This window comes from Natator depressus, chromosome 1 (assembly GCF_965152275.1).
Source record: "Natator depressus isolate rNatDep1 chromosome 1, rNatDep2.hap1, whole genome shotgun sequence".
Taxonomy (NCBI): domain Eukaryota; kingdom Metazoa; phylum Chordata; order Testudines; family Cheloniidae; genus Natator; species Natator depressus.
The window spans coordinates 178,703,982-178,726,754 of record NC_134234.1 but is presented as its reverse complement, the minus strand read 5'-3'; the positions used below and the strand labels follow the sequence as shown (position 1 = coordinate 178,726,754).

The 22,773-nt window shown below is 39.3% G+C and overlaps 1 protein-coding gene across 2 annotated transcripts in view; it reads left to right on the top strand.

Annotated features, from left to right (window-relative positions):
* GBE1 (1,4-alpha-glucan branching enzyme 1) overlaps positions 1 to 22,773 on the top strand; it is a 266,210-nt gene that overhangs the window by 82,176 nt on the left and 161,261 nt on the right. For both annotated transcript variants that reach the window (XM_074971654.1, XM_074971664.1), the window contains one exon: positions 12,889 to 13,004. In XM_074971654.1, the coding sequence (XP_074827755.1) occupies positions 12,889 to 13,004 (116 nt within the window). The remainder of the gene's footprint in view (positions 1 to 12,888; positions 13,005 to 22,773) is intronic.

Genomic DNA, 22,773 nt, shown 5'->3' with positions numbered 1-22,773 from the left:
GAAGAGTTCCCAGAAGTCACCTACTACAGGACAGGCCTAACAAAGAAAATAACAGAATGCCACTAGCCGTCACCTTCAGCCCCCAACTAAAACCCCTCCAACGCATTATTAAGGATCTAGAATCTATCCTGAAGGATGACCCAACACTCTCACAAATCTTGGGAGACAGGCCAGTCCTTGCCTACAGACAGCCCCCCAACCTGAAGCAAATACTCACCAACAACCACATACCACACAACAGAACCACTAACCCAGGAACCTATCCTTGCAACAAAGCCCGTTGCCAACTGTGCCCACATACCTATTCGGGGGACACCATCACAGGGCCTAATAACATCAGCCACACTATCAGAGGCTCGTTCACCTGCACATCTACCAATGTGATATATGCCATCATGTGCCAGCAATGCCCTTCTGCCATGTACATTGGTCAAACTGGACAGTCTCTACGTAAAAGAATAAATGGACACAAATCGGATGTCAAGAATTATAACATTGATAAACCAGTCGGAGGACACTTCAATCTCTCTGGTCACGCGATTACAGACATGAAAGTTGCAATATTACAACAAAAAAAACTTCAAAACCAGACTCCAGCGAGAGACTGTTGAATTGGAATTCATTTGCAAATTGGATACAATTAACTTAGGCTTGAATAGAGACTGGGAGTGGCTAAGTCATTATGCAAGGTAACCTATTTCCCTAGACCTAGAGAAATAGACCTAGAATCCTATTTTCGACGTCTCTGACTCAAGGAATATTTCCAACACACCTCTGAACAACATACTAATCTACAGAGACCTCCCTATCAACACTACAAAAAGGAGGATTCTAGGTGGACTCCTCCTGAAGGTCGAGACAGCAGACTGGACTTCTACATAGAGTGCTTCCGCCAACGTGCCTGGGCTGAAATTGTGGAAAAGCAGCATCACTTGCCCCACAACCTCAGCCGTGCGGAACACAATGCCATCCACAGCCTCAGAAACAACTCTGACATCATAATCAAAAAGGCTGACAAAGGAGGTGCTGTTGTCATCATGAATAGGTCGGAATATGAACAAAAGGCTGCTCGGCAGCTCTCCAACACCACTTTCTACAAGCCATTACCCTCTGATCCCACTGAGAGTTACCAAAAGAAACTACAGCATTTGCTCAAGAAACTCCCTGAAAAAGCACGAGATCAGATCCGCACAGACACACCCCTGGAACCCCGACCTGGGATATTCTATCTACTACCCAAGATCCATAAACCTGGAAATCCTGGGCGCCCCATCATCTCAGGCATTGGCACCCTGACAGCAGGATTGTCTGGCTATGTAGACTCCCTCCTCAGGCCCTATGCTACCAGCACTCCCAGCTATCTTCAAGACACCACTGACTTCCTGAGGAAACTACAATCCATCGGTGATCTTCCTGATAACACCATCCTGACCACTATGGATGTAGAAGCCCTCTACACCAACATTCCACACAAAGATGGACTACAAGCTGTCAAGAACACTATCCCCGATAATGTCACGGCTAACCTGGTGGCTGAACTTTGTGGCTTTGTCCTTACCCATAACTATTTTACATTTGGGGCAATGTATACCTTCAAATCAGCGGCACTGCTATGTGTACCCGCATGGCCCCACAGTATGCCAACATTTTTATGGCTGACTTAGAACAACGCTTCCGCAGCTCTCGTCCCCTAACACCCCTACTCTACTTGCGCTATATTGATGACATCTTCATCATCTGGACCCATGGAAAAGAAGCCCTTGAGGAATTCCACCATGATTTCAACAATTTCCATCCCACCATCAACCTCAGCCTGGTCCAGTCCACACAAGAGATCCACTTCCTGGACACTACAGTGCTAATAAACGATGGTCACATAAACACCACCCTATACCGGAAACCTACTGACCGCTATTCCTACCTACATGCCTCCAGCTTTCACCCTGACCACACCACACGATCCATTGTCTACAGCCAAGCTCTGCGATACAACCGCATTTGCTCCAACCCCTCAGACAGAGGCAAACACCTACAAGATCTCTATCAAGCATTCTTACAACTACAATACCCACCTGTGGAAGTGAAGAAACAGATTGATAGAGCCAGAAGAGTTCCCAGAAGTCACCTACTACATGACAGGCCTAACAAAAAAAAATAACAGAACACCACTAGCCGTCACCTTCAGCCCCCAACTAAAACCCCTCCAACGCATTATTAAGGATCTACAGCCTATCCTGAAGGATGACCCAACACTCTCACAAATCTTGGGAGACAGGCCAGTCCTTGCCTACAGACAGCCCCCCAACCTGAAGCAAATACTCACCAGCAACCACATACCACACAACAGAACCACTAACCCAGGAACCTATCCTTGCAACAAAGCCCGTTGCCAACTGTGCCCACATATCTATTCGGGGGACACCATCACAGGGCCTAATCACATCAGCCACACTATCAGAGGCTTGTTCACCTGCACATCCACCAATGTGATATATGCCATCATGTGCCAGCAATGCCCCTCTGCCATGTACATTGGTCAAACTGGACAGTCTCTACGTAAAAGAATAAATGGACACAAATCAGATGTCAAGAATTATAACATTCATAAACCAGTCGGAGAACACTTCAATCTCTCTGGTCACGCGATTACAGACATGAAAGTTGCGATTATTACAACAAAAAAACTTCAAAACCAGACTCCAGCGAGAGACTGTTGAATTGGAATTCATTTGCAAATTGGATACAGTAAACTTAGGTTACCTTGCATAATGACTTAGCCACTCCCAGTCTCTATTCAAGGCTATTTTCCCTTGTTTTTTCCTACACCCCCCACCCCAGACGTTCTTGTTTAAACCCTGGATTTTTGCTGGAAATGGCCCACCTTGATTATCATACACATTGTAAGGAGAGTGATCACTTTAGACAAGCTATTACCAGCAGGAGAGAGGGGTGGGGGGAGGTATTTTTTTCATGCTTTGTGTGTATAAAAAGATCTTCTACACTTTCCACAGTATGCATCCGATGAAGTGAGCTGTAGCTCACGAAAGCTTATGCTCAAATAAATTGGTTAGTCTCTAAGGTGCCACAAGTACTCCTTTTTCTTTTTGCGAATACAGACTAACACGGCTGTTACTCTGAAACCTGTCATTTATTAACAATAATCCAAATAAGATAGGAAAAATAAATACCCACCTACTTATACAAAGATAACTTTACAGTATGCGATTCTATCTACAATTCTATCTACAATTGCGATTCTATTGCAAAATTAATTCTTCACTCCCTTGTCAGGACAAAGGTGTCACTTTCCCATGGCATCCTCAAGACTAACTTCTCTTTTCTTCAATGTCTTTGTTAGTTATCTAACTTCCTTTGGAATGTGGTGCTGTGTTTGTTTTAACCCAAGCCCTCCTCTCTTTCTTTTGCTTGAATAACCCTCTAGCTGGATTAAAAATGTATTTAGTGGTTATCCTTCAAGCTAAAACAGGTAAGTTTGTGATTCATCAATGTCTCATATAGAGCTGTATCTTTTCAAAGAACTATACAGTGATTTCTTAATTAATCCTTCTAGCCAATTGGAGGATAGGCAGGGGAATATTAATATCTCTTTTATAGAGATGGAAAGGGGAGGTTGCAAATTGTCCAAGTTTGCATATAAAAATTGTGAAACAGGTTTTAACTCGCGCATCTTTTAGCTCACAGCCCAAGGTCTAATGCCGTACCCCTTAGTGGTTGTCTGTCAAATCAGTCAACTGGTCTGTTTTCCCGTTGGTAAAATGGGCTTATGCAATTACCTAGCTTTAAAGTATTGGACAAAGATGGATATGCTTGAATAGTAGCTCTGTTTTACCGACGGCATAACTAAACCCACAGATAGAAAATTTATATTTCCAAAGAAGCACTCTGCTCTAGTTGATGGCTGAAATACCGGTGTTTTACAAACACCGGTTCTGTTATGTTCCTAATCTGTACATGGGGGTAGTGGTCCTTGCTCAATTCCTGGAAGGGTGATGTGAGAATTCACAAAACCTACTTTGAAGGGCATAGAACTGAGGCCAGTAAGTGAAAAAGGTAAGAACAGAGCAGAGGACTTCCTGGCTTGCAGCCTTGTTTAAACTCTCCTAAGCCAAGGGGACAATTTGACAGCAGAATGAAAAGATCCCTTAAGCTTATTCCTTGTTTATCTCAGCCATTTAAAAAGGGTTCTTGACTTGGTGGCAGTGATTCATGGATGATAGATATGCAGCTACGCACACACACATAAGTGGTATGTAGGTGTGTGTTTTAAGAACACTGAAGGGAGGCCCCACTGCACATACTTAACAATTTTTCAGATGTGGATAGCAGTCAAAATCCGTTTCTCCAGGAATACGGCTAGCTACTGTTCTGTAGTAAGGGGTATTTCCTTGCCAAATCTTTCAGCCACTCCTGTTTTGGCTATAGAGATATTCTTTAGGTAAAGACACTTGAATAACTTTTTGTTATAAGAAAAGTATGTAGTTTCTGCTTCTCTCCTGTTCAAAAAATGGCTGAGTGCTTTTTGATCCAAATATTCAAAAAGAAAAATCCTGTTGGAAAATATAGACACTCCCTGGAGAATTTCCACCTAAAGCTTGAGCTATGAAATTCTGAATGAAAAGACTGACTTTAACTGACACAGTATGCTAAGTATATACATGCTTTATTTGTTTCATACAGATCTACACAGTTAGACACAGTACATCTAACCCCCCACTGCTATAATGAAATCCTCTGGGGATATTATTTTGTGCCCCATGTAGTCTTTCTTTTAAAAAAAAAAAAAAAAAAACTTTTCTGATATCATGTTATATCATTTTGGCCCAAGACAGATGATTCTGGAGATACTGTTATAAGTCCTTTTTGTTCTCTGATAACTTTTTATTGTTTCCCTCTGAAAATGCTAAAATCAAGCAGTAGTCATATGTGAAATATTTTCTCATGAAATAAACTTAATAAAACAAACCACCCTTAATATAAGCCTGTCAGTATGAATTTTCTTTTATTCCCTCAACATTTTGAGATCGAGATATTAAACCTGTTGGTATTCCCTAATGGCATTCCATTGTTCATCTGAAAAGACACTTAAAATGTTACATCCAAAAACGTTAAGATTTGTCAATTCGTCGTTTCAGCAGCTGAGTAAATCAAGTGTATGAGGCAATTAGCTGAAATTTTGATACTAGAGGCAATATTGACATTATAGCTTCCTTTAAAAGCTGTGTGATAACACTGAATATTTTGGAGACTAACTAGAGACTAACAAATTTATTGGAGCATAAGCTTTCGTGAACTACAGCTCACTTCAAAGCTTATGCTCAAATAAATTTGTTAGTCTCTAACGTGCCACAAGTACACTCTTCCGTTTTATGGACACAGACTAACACGGCTGCTACTCTGAAAACTGAATATTTTGTTTGCATATTTTATTGCTAAGCAACTAAGTGACTACTTGCAATATATCACTATTTTAGAATTCACCATTTCAGAATAAAGGCCCAGTTCATGACAATGTAATGTAAATGTAGCTTTTGAGCATTATCTATAGAACTGAAAATTGGGGAAGTAGAATACTTTGAATTTACCTCTAATTTAGTTTTCTTTATGCTGGCTGTATATTATCTCTTTTATCTATCTATAATTTTTGTTGTTAGGTTCTAAATGTGATAGTTTAAAGCACTAGAAGTATGCATGTTAATCCAATGGTCAGATAGCTTGCTTTTTCCACTCTTAATAGTCCATGTTGCATTCCATACCTTATTTAGTCATCCATATCTTTAGAAAATTGACACATGGCTAAGATTTCCAGCTTCTTACAATTTCCATTTTGTTGGCTTCTACCTGAAGATAGCATTTCATTTTTTAATCCGATCAAAATAACTTCCACAATGCGAGAGTTAATGAAAGGAGTGAAAAGGAAGGAGAATTTTCCCTAATTTGTTTTCAAAACATGAACAGCTGTAGCTAAAAATTCAAAACCTGGTTTATGTTAAGAATCTAATTGAGAACTAAAATATAAGCCAATTGGAATAAAGGTCCCCCCTCAGATGATCTGTGGTTTGGTTTGCTCCCTCTTGAAATCTGGTTTGGAAAAGCTGATTTCTTGCAGGAATGGCCACATTCTTTAGCATACCCAATATATTGCCAAGGCAAAGTTATTCAAGGATAATGACCTTTAATTGCCCTGCACTGTTTGCCTTTTGTCAATATCTTTTGGAATTTCATTCAAGATGAAGGTAAAAAGACAACAGAGAAGACACAAGTGAGCCTCTCAAAACAAAACTGAGTTTGTAGTTTGATATGGATAGACATTTACTAAATCATCCCAACATACTACCATCCCACTGTCATAATTCCTGAAGTAATTTGTAGCCTTTGTAGCCTCTATAAGGGTACCCCACTGGGTCTCAGGCCTCTAGCAGTCACCGTTTTTCAGGACATGGAACCTGCAATCTTTGTGTAGACCTGGGATTTAGGCTGCATCTCACTGTGATCACTGTAGCAAGTCTGTGTTCAGTTCTGCACCTGTCATCCTGCTCTCCCACAGGGGCTATAACAGGGTTAACCAGTGACCAGCCAGCCTTCATAAAGCCAAGTATTTATTTAGAACAAAAGCATTACAGAGAGAACCAATCTTCAAGCAATGAACAGCTTTACATGCAGGTCTTAGCTTATCAGGCAGCCATGTATCTTCCTCTTGCAGACCCTGGTAGAGACAGAGTACTTCAGGCCTTTTACACGCCGTCTGTGTACATTAGTGATCAGTTTCTTGCGGGGCGTGGGGAGAAGGGGAGAGAGAGAGAATGACTTCTGCCTCACATCAGGGTGATGATCATTTTTATACAGTTCTCAGTGTTTTATTTACCCGGCTTCTCCAACCAGGTCAACCTACAATGGGCAGTTTTTCCCAGGAGGATGATGCTTCTCCAGATGTGTTATTGTTCTAGGCATTTGCATTCATCACCACCCTCCTGTGATTTTAGTTCCTGCAGGAATAGAAGACAATCACAAAGCCATACAGATATGACACTTATGAAGTTGATTTACTGTCTTTGGCTATTCCCTGTGTCCGTCTTATGTCACACCCTCTACCTTTTTTGTCTTAACCATAATTACAATCTATCTACACTGATATTCCAGTGACGAGAGTAATCCCATCATATTTATGTTCTCGAGTCTAGACCAGTCTGTTTAGTAACACTTTTCTCGTACTTCTGCCTTTTGAGTATGGGAAACATTTGATTGTATATTTAATACTGTATTTTTCTCTTGTTTCCGATTTCAGTTTCTACCTTATTTTTATATTGGAGACTATCTACCAGATTACTTGAATTCAAGTTATTCTTTTTCCTTATCTAGTTTACAGTGTGCTCAACCAGCCCCTGCCAAGTTTTTGCTCCTAGAATGTTGGTATTCTGTTGCTTTAAGTGGAGACTTAAGTCCACACAGGCTGCCTTCACAGAAAGCATCCCAGTGAAGCTCAAAGCAGCATTGCTATGCTACTAACAAATGCGTATATTGATTTCCAGTGCATCATTGTCTTCATTCATGCTTGGCACCAGGCTGATTTTCCAAAATGAGTGAGAGACTCTGAAAATGCTCAAACAGTGGAGATGCTGGTGAATGCCCCACACTGCCATCCTTCCATAGTAAAGGAGTTTTCTTTTTTAAATGGCTATACCACATTACAGCAAAGGGAAATAAGGGTGTCTGCGTAGGTGTCTCAGAACCATTTAGCGTAATGAAAGAAAGTATGGTTGTGGACAGCTGGACCTGTTCATTATTGGGTGTACCTACCCTTAAGGAACACGTGCCATAGCCACAAGCCATTTTTTCTATTTAGAAACTGTTCCAACACGTTTATAAGAGCACAGTTCTTCCCATAAGACAGCAGTGCAATTACTTTGGTTTAGGTATAAACTATTGACTATCAGAATATGCTTGATATTGCTCCAGATGTCTTTAAAGAAAAAATAAAGGTTTATTTAAAGAGAGATCCTTCTCCCTCCCATATTGATGGCTAAAAAGGAATGTTGAAACAATGAGGTTACTGCAACACATTTACACCTGTGTTTGCAATGAATGTTTCTTTTGAGGAATGATACATATATATTTTTTGCTATTCTTGGACAGAGACTCTAATAAAAAAAACATAAAATATAGAAAACACTGACAACATGAGTATGAATTAGAACCCCACAGGACTTACTAAAAAAAAAGTTCCATTCAAGCATTTTTAAGCAATAGTTGAATTTAAAATGGGATAGTCTGTGAATGTTTTAGAGAGTCCTTTTGATCACTGCACTAAATGAATACATTAATTTACAATTTCTACTTCTGTTTCAAGTATCTTTCTTACAGTCATGGGGTCTGGCCCAAGAGAACTCCATTTAGGTTCTTTGGGGGAAATAAAATAGATAAAATTAAAGCTTCTTAAACTGCTGAATGAGGATAGCATTCTTTATCTAATTTTCATACTTGGTATTCTTGTGCATTGTATAACTCTGAGTACAGAACCCAAAGCTATCATGAGTTTGGGAAACAATTTATGCAATAGGCGAACTCAACTTGTACTCAGGAAAACAGTAAGAATCTATATTCTCTCCCCCCCCCCCCATGTTAAAAATAACCATGTAAGAATGAAATGTGGAGCATTTTAGGTTTAAACATAGTGGTTAGGATCTTCCTTAATCTCTATAAACAGCTGCCAAATGATCAAGATGAGAACCTGGGGCACAGCGCTGAAAGCAAGTACAGCAGTGTTACATGCTTGTACAATCCTCTTTACCCTCTATTCACACCCTCTGATGGAAATGTTTCTTTGAGGGGGATACTGAAAACATAGGTTCCGTCTTCTAAAAGGTATTGGGCTATATGATAGCTGTTTGGCTTGTACTGGTGATTACTCCTATCTGTAATGCCTTCCAACTCAATGGGATGCAAAGAACCTTAAACTGTAGGATCTAGTAAAGCGTATTTGACAAGACCTTGATCTGCAGAGGGAATCTGGTTTTATTAGATTTGCTGGACATGAATAGTCATTGCATTCCTCCATGAGATAAGAAGAGCTAGATATGTTGCCATCACCTGACCCTTCCTTTGGCCAAACAGCCCTGAATGTTGAGTTTGTCTGCAATTTAGTCCCTTTCCCTTTGTACTCTAGACAGTTTATGAATTCAGCTATCAATAACACATCTGTTCAGAGTGGTGGATGTGGTGAGCAGAAACTTTATTTAAGCTACATTTCTGAAAATCTGAGTTCTATAACCTTTGAGGTGAGGTTAGGCTAGACAGAGGGTTGACTTAAGCTGTTTTCTCAATTATGTTTTGTCCTGATTGTAACACATTCCTTTTCAGAAGAATCGGTTTTCCCCCATAATGCTGTGCATGAAGCATCTACTGTTTCAACCAGTCAGATTTTCCTTTTCTGCTCATTGCAGTCAATCTATTCTGGGTTTTAATTTTCGGCAACCCAATTTGTAGATAGGGAAATGTCAGTTGTGCAGTTGTTTAATGTTTACTTTATAACCCCCATCTTTATGGGGATATATGCTAGCCACCATAAAAGTCAATGTTTGTTCTGTTCCAAAAAAAGAAGGGCAGTATCTTGGATGTAGATGTTGACTTCTTAAAGGCACCCTCCGTTAAGTGAAAACAGAAATTTGGACTTTTAAGTCTGATAGGTTATGGTTCCTTGCTATTTTGTTGGCTCGTCCTTAAACTTGGCACTGAACAGCCTGGAAATATCTTCACTCACTCACTCATTTGAAGGACTTCACAACCTGCCTATCAAGATGTTACTTTCACTCTGGCAATGAAGCCAGCCTTCATCGCCCACTTGTTTAAATTTTCATATAAGCACTTTTGAGCCTTCTCCCATATTGTTTCTTATGAATGGTAGCATCTCCCTTGTAAACATTGGCCAAGCTACCTCATTATTGTCCTTCAAATCCCTCCTTAAAACTCAGCTACTAAAATCTTGACAATGGCTAGGCAGCTGGTGTGCTGAGAGCACTGCCTGTCCTGCCAATCAACATTATTCTACTGTTTCCTTGTGTTCCACTTGTCTCAGAAAAACTCATTAGGGCAGGGACTGTTTTCTGTATGTGTACTGTACCTAACATAATGGGGGTACTAGTCAATGACTGGGTCTCTTAAGTACTAGTGCAATACAAATAACAATAAAATGTGAACTTCGTTGACTCTTCCTAAAGTTGTCAATAAGGCTTGAACAGTTGATATAATTTTTTCCCTCTCAAAAAAAAAAAAAAAGTCTTGTGATCCATTGTAATGTTAGGGACTAGCTGTTTCTTGGCTCCTTAGCAACAGTGAGTGATATCGGCATAACAGAGGCAGCATCAGTCCCTGCAAGGAGTTTATCTAACAATATAAACTTTTCCCTATTCCTCTTCCTGGCTACATCCAAGAAAGTGAATTAACTGGTTTCAAAAGAAACTCCTCCTTTGGAAAGACCTTGCATAATAGAGGGGACTTGAAGGGGCAGAGGTGACTTATTATGAGGTAGGAGAAAATTCTTCATTTTAATTGTGAAGTTTTAGGACACTGCATTTCTTGAACGGTATCTGCATGTCTGTATTTTTCTAATCATAATATTTTGGGCAATATTTTCTGGTTAGAATATTTTGGAGCACTTGCCTACACATGTGAACAGATATATACATAACAATGTATAGTGAATGTTTGTTTGCAAACAGTTCATTGAAATGGAAATAATTAGTACAAAGTTGAAGATGAAAATGAGCTTAAAGGGGGGTGGGTGTGTGTGTGGGTGTGTGTGTGTATTATATATTAGCAGCTCTTTGACTGACCTGTGTGTTTATACATTGCCAAGCACAGTGGAGTCCTTACCCGGATTTGAAGCTTCTGGGTGCTACCACAATTAGTAGTAACTGGGTCAAAACAGATATCTTGAGATGGAAGGGTTATATAAATGCAGTATTAAGATTGCTTTGCCTTACTATGTGGGCATTGGAGTTCAAGAGTTGCTTTCCTGCCTTTTGCTCAATCCACCAAACCAGCTTGCCTTTGTAGGTCTTTCCCTCTGGCAGTGGAACTCTAAGAATCCTCAGATATCTCCAGTGTGTATGTGCTACCTTAAATAACTAAACCTTCCAAATGTCTCTGATTAGTCACATGTGCTTACCCTTTTTGGGGTTCACAAAACTAATAGTTTCATGCTTGAACTTTTTTCTCGGTATAAACCATAAAAGTAGGAAAGTCTTCAGTGAGAAATAACTCCGTTCTTGAACTGGAAATCCTTATCTGATATTTTCCCCCAAGCTTTCCAGGCATATTTTTTATACGTGTGTGACATGCCTCAGGGTACAATCTGGGCTGTTGGATTGTTGTGCCCCCTTAACCTTCCAATCTTGTGTGCACTATACCCTGCTTTGCTATGTGAGCTGCCACTCTTCCCACTCACCCCAGCCTCTATGCAAGTCACCCCCCAGACAAAAATATCAGAATGCTATACCAAGCACTCTTGAATTCCATATAGGGTGACACCTGCATACCCCTAGTTCGAGTCTTGCACCGCAGAAATGTGCGTCTTGCGCTGCTCAAGACCCCCTTTATCAGAGTGAGCTCATTAATTAGTTCATCATTCCATCAAAGGATCTGAATATGCACCAGCCTTTGTAACATGAGTACATTCTCCAAACTTCAATCAAAACCACACTGGCTTAGATAAAACATTGTTTATTAACTACAGAAAGATAGATTTTAAGCAATTCTAGGCATAAAAGATCAGAATTGATTACAAAAAGAAATAAAATAAGCTATTTACTGAGCTTTACCAGGCTAACCAATAAGGTTTCTCTTACCCAAAAGTCTACAGCAGTCTATGCTAACTGGAAAGTTTTCCAGTTAGGACCACTCCCCACAGTTCAATGTTTCTGTCTCCCAAATGATCTTGTTGTTGTCTTCAGTGTGGGTGGAGGAGGAGAAGTGGTCTGATGATGTCACTGTCCCTTATTTTATACTCTTCAGATGCTGGTAAAATCCATGCTCTATCCTGAGGGTAGGCAGCCCTCATTACTTATGTGCTTCACACTTAGTCCTTCACATGAAACACAAGTTCTTGCTTGCATCTTCTATATAAGTGAGGCTTGACATGTAATGCTTGTGTTTACAGTTTTTGCTATTTCTGGGGAACTGGTCTGTGGGTGTTTTCCTAGGCTCACAACATGTTTCAGTAACAAACATAGAGCAAAATCTCATAACTTCATATACAACGATGATACATCCATTTCAACAGAACAGTAATGTTCACAAATTATGACTTTTCCAATGATACCTCACAAGGCATACTTTGTACAAAATACATCATAACCATATTCAAGTGGTGAATATGGGGTACAGGGTTTTATTTTGAGGTATAGTGTGTCACAAAGGGCATATGGTAAATTTCAGATAATTTTTGTTTAAACTGGCAAGTTTTGCATTCTGCAATGGTCAAGATCATGGTTTATAGTAAAAGTAGTTTTGTCTTGAGCAGTGATTCTCCTTCACAGATTTAGTTGTGGATTTTAAACTGTAGAATAGCTAACGACAGTAGAAGAATAGGTATGATGGTAAAGTTCCCTTGTCAGAATTAAGTTAAAGCAGGAATATGTTTTTTTTGTTAAGTATAATGCTGAGTTAATATTAGAATCTGATCTCTTAAGAACCGATAATTCTGTTCACTGAACCTGATCCAGTGTTATGCAGTAGTGTCAAATGTAAAAGAAAACAATTTGTTTTTCAGTACCCACTTTCAGTAAGATTGCTTTCAGACAATGAAAGTAAATGTATATTTTAGTACATTTGAATAGGATGAATCTCAGTAATACTCTTCTTCTTCTATTGCAGATGGCTGGAATCCATTTTCTCATCCATATAAGAAAATTGATTATGGGAAATGGGAGTTGTTCATCCCACCTGGACAAGATGGATTCTCTCCTGTGCCCCATGGATCAAAATTAAAGGTTCTAGAATTTTTCTCATCAACTTTGAATGTAGAGTTTAGATTTTAAATTAAGGCATTTCGTTTTTTAAATAATTTGTAGTAGAAAACTGAGGACAAACACATTTCGTGATGTGCTTACCTGTACAAACTGTCCTGAATGAGTAATATCATGCTTTAATTTTCTGGTTTGGGATTTTTGAAATCGAAAAAGATTGAGGTTTGTTTATGGTGTGTTGGGATAGACAAGTGTATGGTTGAGAAGATGTCACAAGCTGAAAATAGAGTGGAATATATACTCAAAATTTATTAAAAAGAAAAATAAGAATGACTTGCAACTCATAAAAAACAAAACAAAAAACAAAAAAACCACCCCAGCTTTCTGGCTTATATTTTGTACAATTCCTTTAACTGTTAGGGCTCCACTGGAACCTGAATATCTTGCTCATAATGTTTTGCTTCAGGGAGCTATTTGTGGGGCTGCAGTAATGCTAGATCTGGTCTTTTCACTTTACTTCCATCATCCAGGAAGTAAAATAGTGTGGGGTCTCAGAACACGTTTTGTTTTTCAGCCTCATAAATGACTCCCTGAGGCATAGGACTATGGAAGAAAACATATAACTATATTATTAACCACCAGTACTTGAAATACTTCACAATTATTAGAGCTATTGGACCACCCTATGAAATTGTACCAAAGTTTTTAGTCCTGATGGTTCTACAGGAAAGGGCTCTACATACCTGAGTGATATCACTTTAGAGGAGGAAAAATAATTTTTCACAAATTGGGTTGTAGATTGATTTTATCTAGAAAAGTATTGGTATATACAAAATATTTTAGATAATTAACTGAAGGATTAGGAATAGGTAAAATATTTTTGATGTAACAAGTGTATACCAGGCTTTGCAAACATATTTTCCTCAGCACCGTTAATGTAAACTAAATTAGACAAGCCAAAAGAGGGGGTTGGGAACAAAAAGGGAAAACAACTAGGGCTGTGAAGCGATGAAAAAAAATGAATCGCTGTTCATTGCACGATTAATCAATAATAAAACACAGTTTATTTAAATATTTTTAGATGTTTTCTACATTTTTAAATACATCTTCGTTTACAACACAGAATACAAAGTGTACAGTGCTCATTCTATATTTTTTATTACAAATATTTGCACTGTAAAAAAACCAAAAGAAATAATTTTTTTTAATTCACCTCATACAAGTACTGTAGTTCAATCTCTTTATCATGAAAGTTGAACTTACAAATGTAGAATTGTGTACCAAAAAAACCTGCATTCAAAATTAAGTGTAAAATTTTAGAGCCTGCAAGTCCACTCAGTCTGTCTTCTTGTTCAGTCAATCGCTCAGACAGCCAAGTTTGTTTACATTTGCAGGAGATCATGCTGCCTGCTTCTTCTTTACAGCATCACCTGAGAGTGAGAACAGATGTTCTCATGGCACTGTTGTAATCGATGTTGCAGGATGTTTACGTGCCAGATGCCTCAACCGCCATTCCAGGGAACATGTGTCCATTCTGATGACTGGTTCTGCTCGATAATAATCCAAAGCGGTGTGAACCGACGCATGTTCGTTTTCATTATCTGAGTCCGATGCCACCATCAGAAGGTTGATTTTCTTTTTTGGTGGTTCAGGTTCTGTAGTTTCTGCATAGGAGTGTTGCTTTTTTATGACTTCTGAAAGCATGCTCCACACCTCGTCTCTTTTAAGATTGGAAGGCACTTCAGATTCTTAAACCTTGGGTCGAGTGCTGTAGCTATCTTTAGAAATCTCACATTGGTACCTTCTTTGCATTCTGTCAGATCTGCAATGAAAGTGTTCTTAAAATGAACAACATGTGCTGAGTCATTATCCAAGACTGCTATAACATGAAATATATATGGCAGAATGCAGGTAAAACAGAGCAGATGACATACAGTTCTCCCCCAGGGAGTTGAGTCACACATTTAATTAACAAGCATCATCAGAATGGAAGCATGTCCTCTGGAATGGTAGCCGAAGCATGAAGGTGCATACGACTGTTTAGCATATCTGGCACATAAATACCTTAAAATGCTGGCTACAAAAGTGCCATACACATGCCTGTTCACTTTCTGCTAACATTGTAAATAAGAAAAGGGCAGCATTATCTCCTGTAAATTTAAACAACTTGTTTTGTCTTAGCGATTGGCTGAACAAGAAGTAGGACTGAATGGACTTGTAGGCTCTGAAGTTTTACATTGCTTTGTTTTTGTGTGGTTATGTAACCAAAAAAAAAAAAAAAAATCAACATTTGTAAATTGCACTTTCACAATAAAAAGATTGTGCTACAGTACTTGTATGAGCTGAATTGAAAATTGAAAAATACTTTTTCTTTTCATTTTTACAGTGCAAATATTTGTAATAAATAATATACTTTGTTTTCAAGTACAACACATAAATATGAAAATGTAGAAAAAAAACTATCCACAATATTTAATAAATTTTAGTTGGTATTTTATTGTTTAAGAGTGTGATAAAAACATGAATGGTCACCTATCAAAAGCCTATCAATGGTCACCACGTCCATGTAAGCCATCCAAAGTATTAATTTAAATACAGGAAAACTTGTATAGTCATAAGTGTTTAACTCAGGATATCCAATCAGAATTTATTTACAAAGCAACTTTATTCTACCAAAAAATATTAGGAAGCTGCATTTAACCGATACCACAGGAAGTTCCATACCATTTCTACTTTAAAAAATATGTAGAGACAATACGTAGATTATTCAACATGCAGAGACAACTATCTGCCTACAGAAATATGTTCAGGTTTCCCAGGTAAAACTAAGATTTTAGTCACTGAAATATTTGAGAACATATTGTAGGTGAGTTTGGGACTTTACCGATATCCAATCGGAACAGCAGAAACCAAATAAGCAGATGAGGGGAAATGCTAGCTTTCTAAAAAAGTACAAATCAGAAAAATAATGAGCACTAACTTCCAAATGTTAAAAGAATACATGCTAATTTTCTATTTGGAAATCTCCTTTTTAATCTCTATTTTCTTTTGTTCTCCTCTCTCTTCCATACAACATTGTTTATTCTCACTTAGGAACATGTAGCAGGTGACTCTGACCTTAGAAGTAGTGGATTATGCAGTTAGAAATGCAATTTTTGCTTTGTTTACTCTTTCTTTGATATCTCAATTTCTCTAGATATTCTTTTTAAAGTTCACACTTTAATAAGGAGAGAAGTTTTAATATGTTCTCGCTAAAATTGGTTTGATATGATAGCTACCAACAAAATTAATTTTAAAAAAGTTCAATTTTTACATGGAGCTGTGAGCTTTAAAAAACCTAGACCGATTAGCTGATGGATAAAATACATGAAGAATGCATATTCAGAATTTACATTCTGTTGTGATATCTAAAATAAAACGTATCCATGTTAACAAATACAGATTGTTATGAATTATAGCATGCTGCAGAAGTTCTAATATTAGGTTGTGAAGAAACTTTTTTTATGGGAGGTGGGGAAGAGAATGGGAGAAAGAAATAGTTGCATACAAATCAAAGATACAGCTATGGCTTAATAATGTATGAGTTTAAATAATGTAACTGAATATTTTTTTTTACAGTATAAAAACCTTAAATGTACTTTCTGCTTGTAATTACTGCTTATGAAGTTCTTTCAAGTTTAACTTTTTTTACATGTTATATTCAAAACCACTGAGCACACTTGCCTTTGCCCTTTAAGGCCTGATTCTACAACTGCTAATGTATTTTATTGTTGGCAGCTAGACTGAGGGCACGTGGAGGATTGGTGAGGAATGCTGATGCGTATTAATCTTAAAAATAAAAAAATCTTGATTTGGGACTATTAAGATGTACTCACATGTCTATAATCAATGTGATCTTAGTCCTCTTATCCTTGTCCCGGCTACCCAAACTTGGTTGTAACACTCATTTTGTTTAATCTTTGCTTGAAGGAGTTTAAGAAAAGAATGTTGTGCTACATTTGTATAATCTGGGAAGATGGGGGCCTGATCCTGAAGGGAGCTAACAAACTATTATTAATATTCCTTGCATGGTGGTACGTGAGATTTGAACCTAAAAAAACTACTTAAAGTCCCATGGTTCTGGTGGTGATGTGCTGGCATAGTTCCAAGATATGTGAACAATGTTTTGTCTGCCCTGGCCACTTTGGGGATGGCTACACTACAAATAAAAACGCACTGCTGACTTGTGCCAACTGACTCAGGTTCATGGTGCTAGGGCCAATGGGCTGTTTAATTAGGGTGTAGACATTCAGGCTTGGGCTTGAGCCTGAGCTCTGGGACCCTCCCCTTTTACGGGGTCCCAGAACTGAGGCCTCCGTCTGAGCCTGAATGTCTACATCCAAATTAAATGGCGCTTTACTCCGAGCCTGGCAAGCCTGTGTCAGCTGGCATGGGCTGGAGGTGGGTGTCTAATTGCATTGTAGACATACCCTTTGAAGTCATGGAATTCGTTCTTGCATGCTAGAATATAGCTTTGTCCTTCTTTGCTCCCTTGGCCCTTGATTGTGTTTTGTTGTTCACCCTAACAATAAAGATGTTCGCATTTATCTCTGGGACTGATTGTGGTGGGTTGCCAAACAAGCCATCAAGTGGGACAACTGAAAGTCTCCTGCTCCATTAAGGAAGAGATGACTTCCTAAGTGATTCTGTTCCTCTCTGATCTGTTGCTTTCAAACATTTGACACAAGCTTTGCAAAAGTTTCTATTCCTGCCACTTTAATTGGCCATTTTATCTATACAAAGGTGCAACTCTAAAGCTGCTCCCAGCATGAAACTCAACCATACTATTATCCTTGTACATTCATTTTAACTTAAAACTTACTGGTTTCAGAGTAGCAGCCGTGTTAGTCTGTATCTGCAAAAAGAACAGGAGTACTTGCGGCACCTTAGAGACGAACAAATTTATTGCAGCATAATCTTTCGTGGGCTACAGCCCACTTTATTGGATGCATAAAATGGAACATATAGTAAGAAGATAAATACACACATACAGATAAGTTGGAAGTTGCCATACAAACTGTGAGAGGTTAATTAGTTAAGATGAGCTATTATCAGCAGGAGGAAAAAAAACTTTTGTAGTGATGATCAAGATGGCCCATTTAGACAGTTGACAAGAAGGTGTGAGGATACCTATAATGGGGAAATAGATTCAATATGTGTAATGACCCAGCCACTCCCAATCTGTATTCAAACCCAAGTTAATGGTATCTAGTTTGCATATTAATTCAAGCTCAGCAGTTTCTCCTTGGAGTCTGTTTTTGAAGCTTTTCTGTTGCAAAATTGCCACCCTTAAATCTTTTACTGAGTGGCCAGAGAGGTTGAAGTGTTCGCCTACCGGTTTTTGAATGTTATGTTTCCTGATATCAGATTTGTGTCCATTTATTCTTTTGCATAGAGACTGTCCAGTTTGGCCAATGTACATGGCAGAGGGGCATTGTTGGCACATGATGGCATATATCACATTGGTAGATGTGCAGGTGAACGAGCCCCTGATGGCGTGGCTAATGTGATTACGTCCTATGATGGTGTCACTTGAATAGATATGTGGACAGAGTTGGCATTGGGCTTTGTTGCAAGGATAGGTTCCTGGGTTAGTGTTTTTGGTGTGTGGTTGCTGGTGAGTATTTGCTTCAGGTTGGGGGGCTGTCTGTAAGCCAGGACTGGTCTGTCTCCCAAGATCTGTGAGAGTGAGGGATCATTTTTCAGGATAGGTTGTAAATCTGTGATGATGCACTGAAGAGGTTTTAGTTGGCAGCTGAAGGTGACAGCTAGTGGCGTTCTGCTTTTTTTCTTTGTTGGGCCAGTCCTGTACTAGGTGACTTCTGGGTACTCTTCTGGCTCTGTCCATCTGTTTCTTCACTTCAGCAGGTGGGTATTGTAGTTGTAAGAATGCTTGATAGAGATCTTGTAGGTGTTTGTCTCTGTCTGAGGGGTTGGAGCAAATCCGGTTGTATCTTAGAGCTTGGCTGTAGACAATGGATCATGTGGTGTGGTCTGGATGAAAGCTGGAGGCATGTAGATAAGTATAGTGGTGAGTAGGTTTCCGGTGTAGGGTGGTGGTTATGTGACCATCACTTATTAGCACAGTAGTGTCCAGGAAATGGACCGCTTGTGTGGATTGGTCCAGGCTGAGGTTGATGGTGGGATGGGAATTGTTGAAATCATGGTGGAATTGCTGAAGGGCGGCTTTTCCATGGGTCCAGATGATGAAGATGTCATCAATATAGCGCAAGTAGAGTAGGGGTGTTGGGGGACGAGAACTGAGGAAGCATTGTTCTAAGTCAGCCATAAAAATGTTGGCATACTGTGGGGCCATGCAGGTACCCATAGCAGTGCCACTGACTTGAAGGTAAAGTTGTCCCCAAATGTGAAATAGTTGTGGGTGAGGACAAAGTCACAAAGGTCAGCCACCAGGTTTCATGTGACACTATCGGGGATACTGTTCTTGACAGCTTGTAGTCCATCTTTGTGTGGAATGTTGGCGTAGAGGGCTTCTACATTCATAGTGGCCAGGATGGTGTTTTCTGGAAGATCACCGATGGATTGTAGTTTCCTCAGGAAGTCAGTGGTGTCTTGAAGATAGCTGGGAGTGCTGGTAGTGTAGGGCCTGAGGAAAGAGTCCACATAGCCAGACTATCCTGCTGTTAGGGTGCCAATGCCTGAGATGATGGGGCGTCCAGGATTCCCAGGTTTATGGATCTTGGGAAGCAGATAGAATATCCCTGGTTGGGGTTCTAGGCTTGTGTCTGCACAGATCTGTTCCTGTGCCTTTTCAGGGAGTTCCTTGAGCAGATGGTGTAGTTTCTTTTGGTAACTCTCAGTGGGATCAGAGGATAATGGCCTGTAGAATGTGGAGTTAGAGGGGTGCCTAGCAGCCTCTTGTTCATATTCCAACTTATTCGTGAGGACGACAGCACCTCCTTTGTCAGCCTTTTTGATTTATGATGTCAGAGTTGTTCCTGAGGCTGTGGATGGCGTTGTGTTCAGCACGGCTGAGGTTATGGGGCAGGTGATTCTGCTTTTCCACAATTTCAGCCCGTGCATGTCAACGGAAGCAATCTATGTAGAAGACCAGTCTGTTGTTTTCACCTTCAGGAGGAGTCGTCCAGGCGGAATCCTTCTTTTTGTAGTGTTGATAGGAAGGATTCTGTGGGTTAGTATGTTCAGAGGTGTGTTGGAAATATTCTTTTAGTCAGTTACGTCGAAAGTAGAATTCTAGGTCACCACAGAACTGTATCATGTTCATAGGCCTGGAGGGGCAAAAGGAGAGGCCCCGAGATAGAACAGACTCTTCTGCCGGTCTAAGAGTATAGCTGGAAAGATTAACAATATTGTTAGGTGGATTAAGGGAACTACTGTTCGGGCTCCTTGTGGCATGTAGCAGTTTAGATAGTTGTGTCCTTTTTCCGTTGTAGAGAAGCAAAATTTGTGTTGTAAATGAGGAAGTTTGTGTGGAAGATTGGTTTTTTATGAGAGTATCCAGTTTTGAGAACTCATTCTTAATCTTTCTGTTTGCTGTATAGGATGTTGATCAGGTGATTTCGCAGTTTCTTAGCGTGTTTGGCACAATCTCTCAGTATAGTCTGTGTGATATGTAGATTGTAATGGATTTTTTACCTTAAGTCCTTTTGGTGTGATGTCCATCTCTTTGCATTTGGAAAGGAAGATGATGTCTGTCTGTATCTGTACGAGTTTTTTCATGAAGTTGATGAATTTCCATTCCATACGGCTAGATTCAAGTTACTTTTGTCCTCAATGCATACACAATTGAAAGTCACACTGTAATACACAACCTTAACTTTAACATTGTTCTTACATAAGATCATTAATATAACTAATATACAAAAACACTACATTGTGTGCTAGTTAAGATTATTCTATACATGATACACCTAACATAAAATGTAAAGCAAGGAAACACAAAGCGAAGGCTATTGACAGTACATACCTTTTCCCCCATGCAGATACGCACCTTGCTACTAGCATGTGTTAACTTTCCCTCTGCCCCAACAGGGATGCTTATTTTTAATCATTTCCTCCCCTAAATCTCACCACAAACGGGTCAGACTCCCACTGTCTCTTCTGTGCATTTCTGTAAAACTACATGTACCCAAATTTGAGGAAGACTTCATGGTTATGATTATTTTTACATGTTCATATGTGGTATGGGAAGGTTGGAATATGTGTGATAGTGTGACTTTTCAGATCTTTTGTATGCACTGAAGCTGAAATTATTTTGAGTTTATAGTGTTAGAATGAATATTGTGGATGAGTATCATAATAGTGGATCTTGGAGAAGGGTATTGTGTTGAATGAATGTTGTCCTAAGTTAGGATTTCCTTGTGTTTGCAATATCATGAGGAAATGTAAGCAACCTGAAGTTTTTTCTCAGTATAAATCTTAAATGTTTGTTCTAAAGTACACCTGTGAAGAAGATTAATGACTAGCTTTTTATTGCATTTTTAAAAACCTGAGTTCTGGATGTGCATTAGCATTCGCTCAGGTCTTCAGTATCTTTACCACCTTCAGTGCTTCACTAGGAAATGCTGAGTTTTGAAATAGTGACAAGATCAGTCAGCTTCTATTTTATACTAATTTTTAAATCAGAATGAGAAGAGGATGGGAATGGTGGATGATGCTAATTTAGAACAGGTTAGAGAATATTTTCATATGAAAATAAATGAGAAACTAAGGCCACAAATGTGGCTGGTTTTAGTAGTAGTAGTTTATCTACTTTAAGTTTTCTAGACAGTCTTTTCATTATTAAACACTGAAGAAAGTAGGTAATAAAAAACCCAAGCAAAAACACCTTGATAGAATTTCATACACTTCTGTCCCCAAGAGATTTACCTACATAACACAGTTGAGGCTGAGTTCCTTTATGAATTGCATAATATCTATTCACAAAATGAAGTCACCCCTTGGAGAAGAGTGCACTTAGGGCTTGTCTACAGGGTTTTTAAAATCAGATCAAATCGAGTTAATTAGAAAATACTTGCATACAGATGATGCACCTCATCACTGCACTAACTCCACATTTATCAGGAACTCTAGCGTCCTTTTGCAAAGTGGACTGTGCTTGCTTCAAATTGCATTAATTCAGTCTTTTGTTCCTGTACACAGAATTGCTGTGCACCATGTCTTGAATGCTTCCAATGGCTGTCCCACAGTGCTGACCTCTCTGTTTACTTATACGCCCTCCCTGCCCTGGTGTCAGTTTTTCAGGATGGCACTCGCCCCTTTTTCAAAGTCGGCACAGACCCAAATGTTGCTTATTTACTCCTGGATCTCAATGTATCATTATTCTGGCAATACAATTGCAATTGCAGTCCTGAAGGCCCGCAATGCATCTCACGGAGCAGCCTAGCGTCATGGTGATACTTTGGATCTCATTGCTATCTAGGAAGAAGCATTGTTTAGGGAGACTCTTGTGGCCATACATGAGAATAAGGACCTTTTTGTGGACATTTCAAAGTAGATGCACATGGGGGGTTGTGATTGGGATGTCAATCAGTGCCTGGTAAACAGCAAGAGCCTCAGGATGATTGGCTTGACTCATCAGGGGATGAGCACAAGGATGCTGGAGAGGAGCTGCCTCCAGCGAGCCAGAATTCTTTTTGTACTCAGGATCCTAACAGCCAGCTGGAAAGCCAGCCCCAGTCCTATCCTTCTATAATAGACTGATTCCCTGTCCTGCATTGGCTGAGCTGGATTCCCAGCTGGAAACCCAGGCCTGGACTGGACAATCAGATCC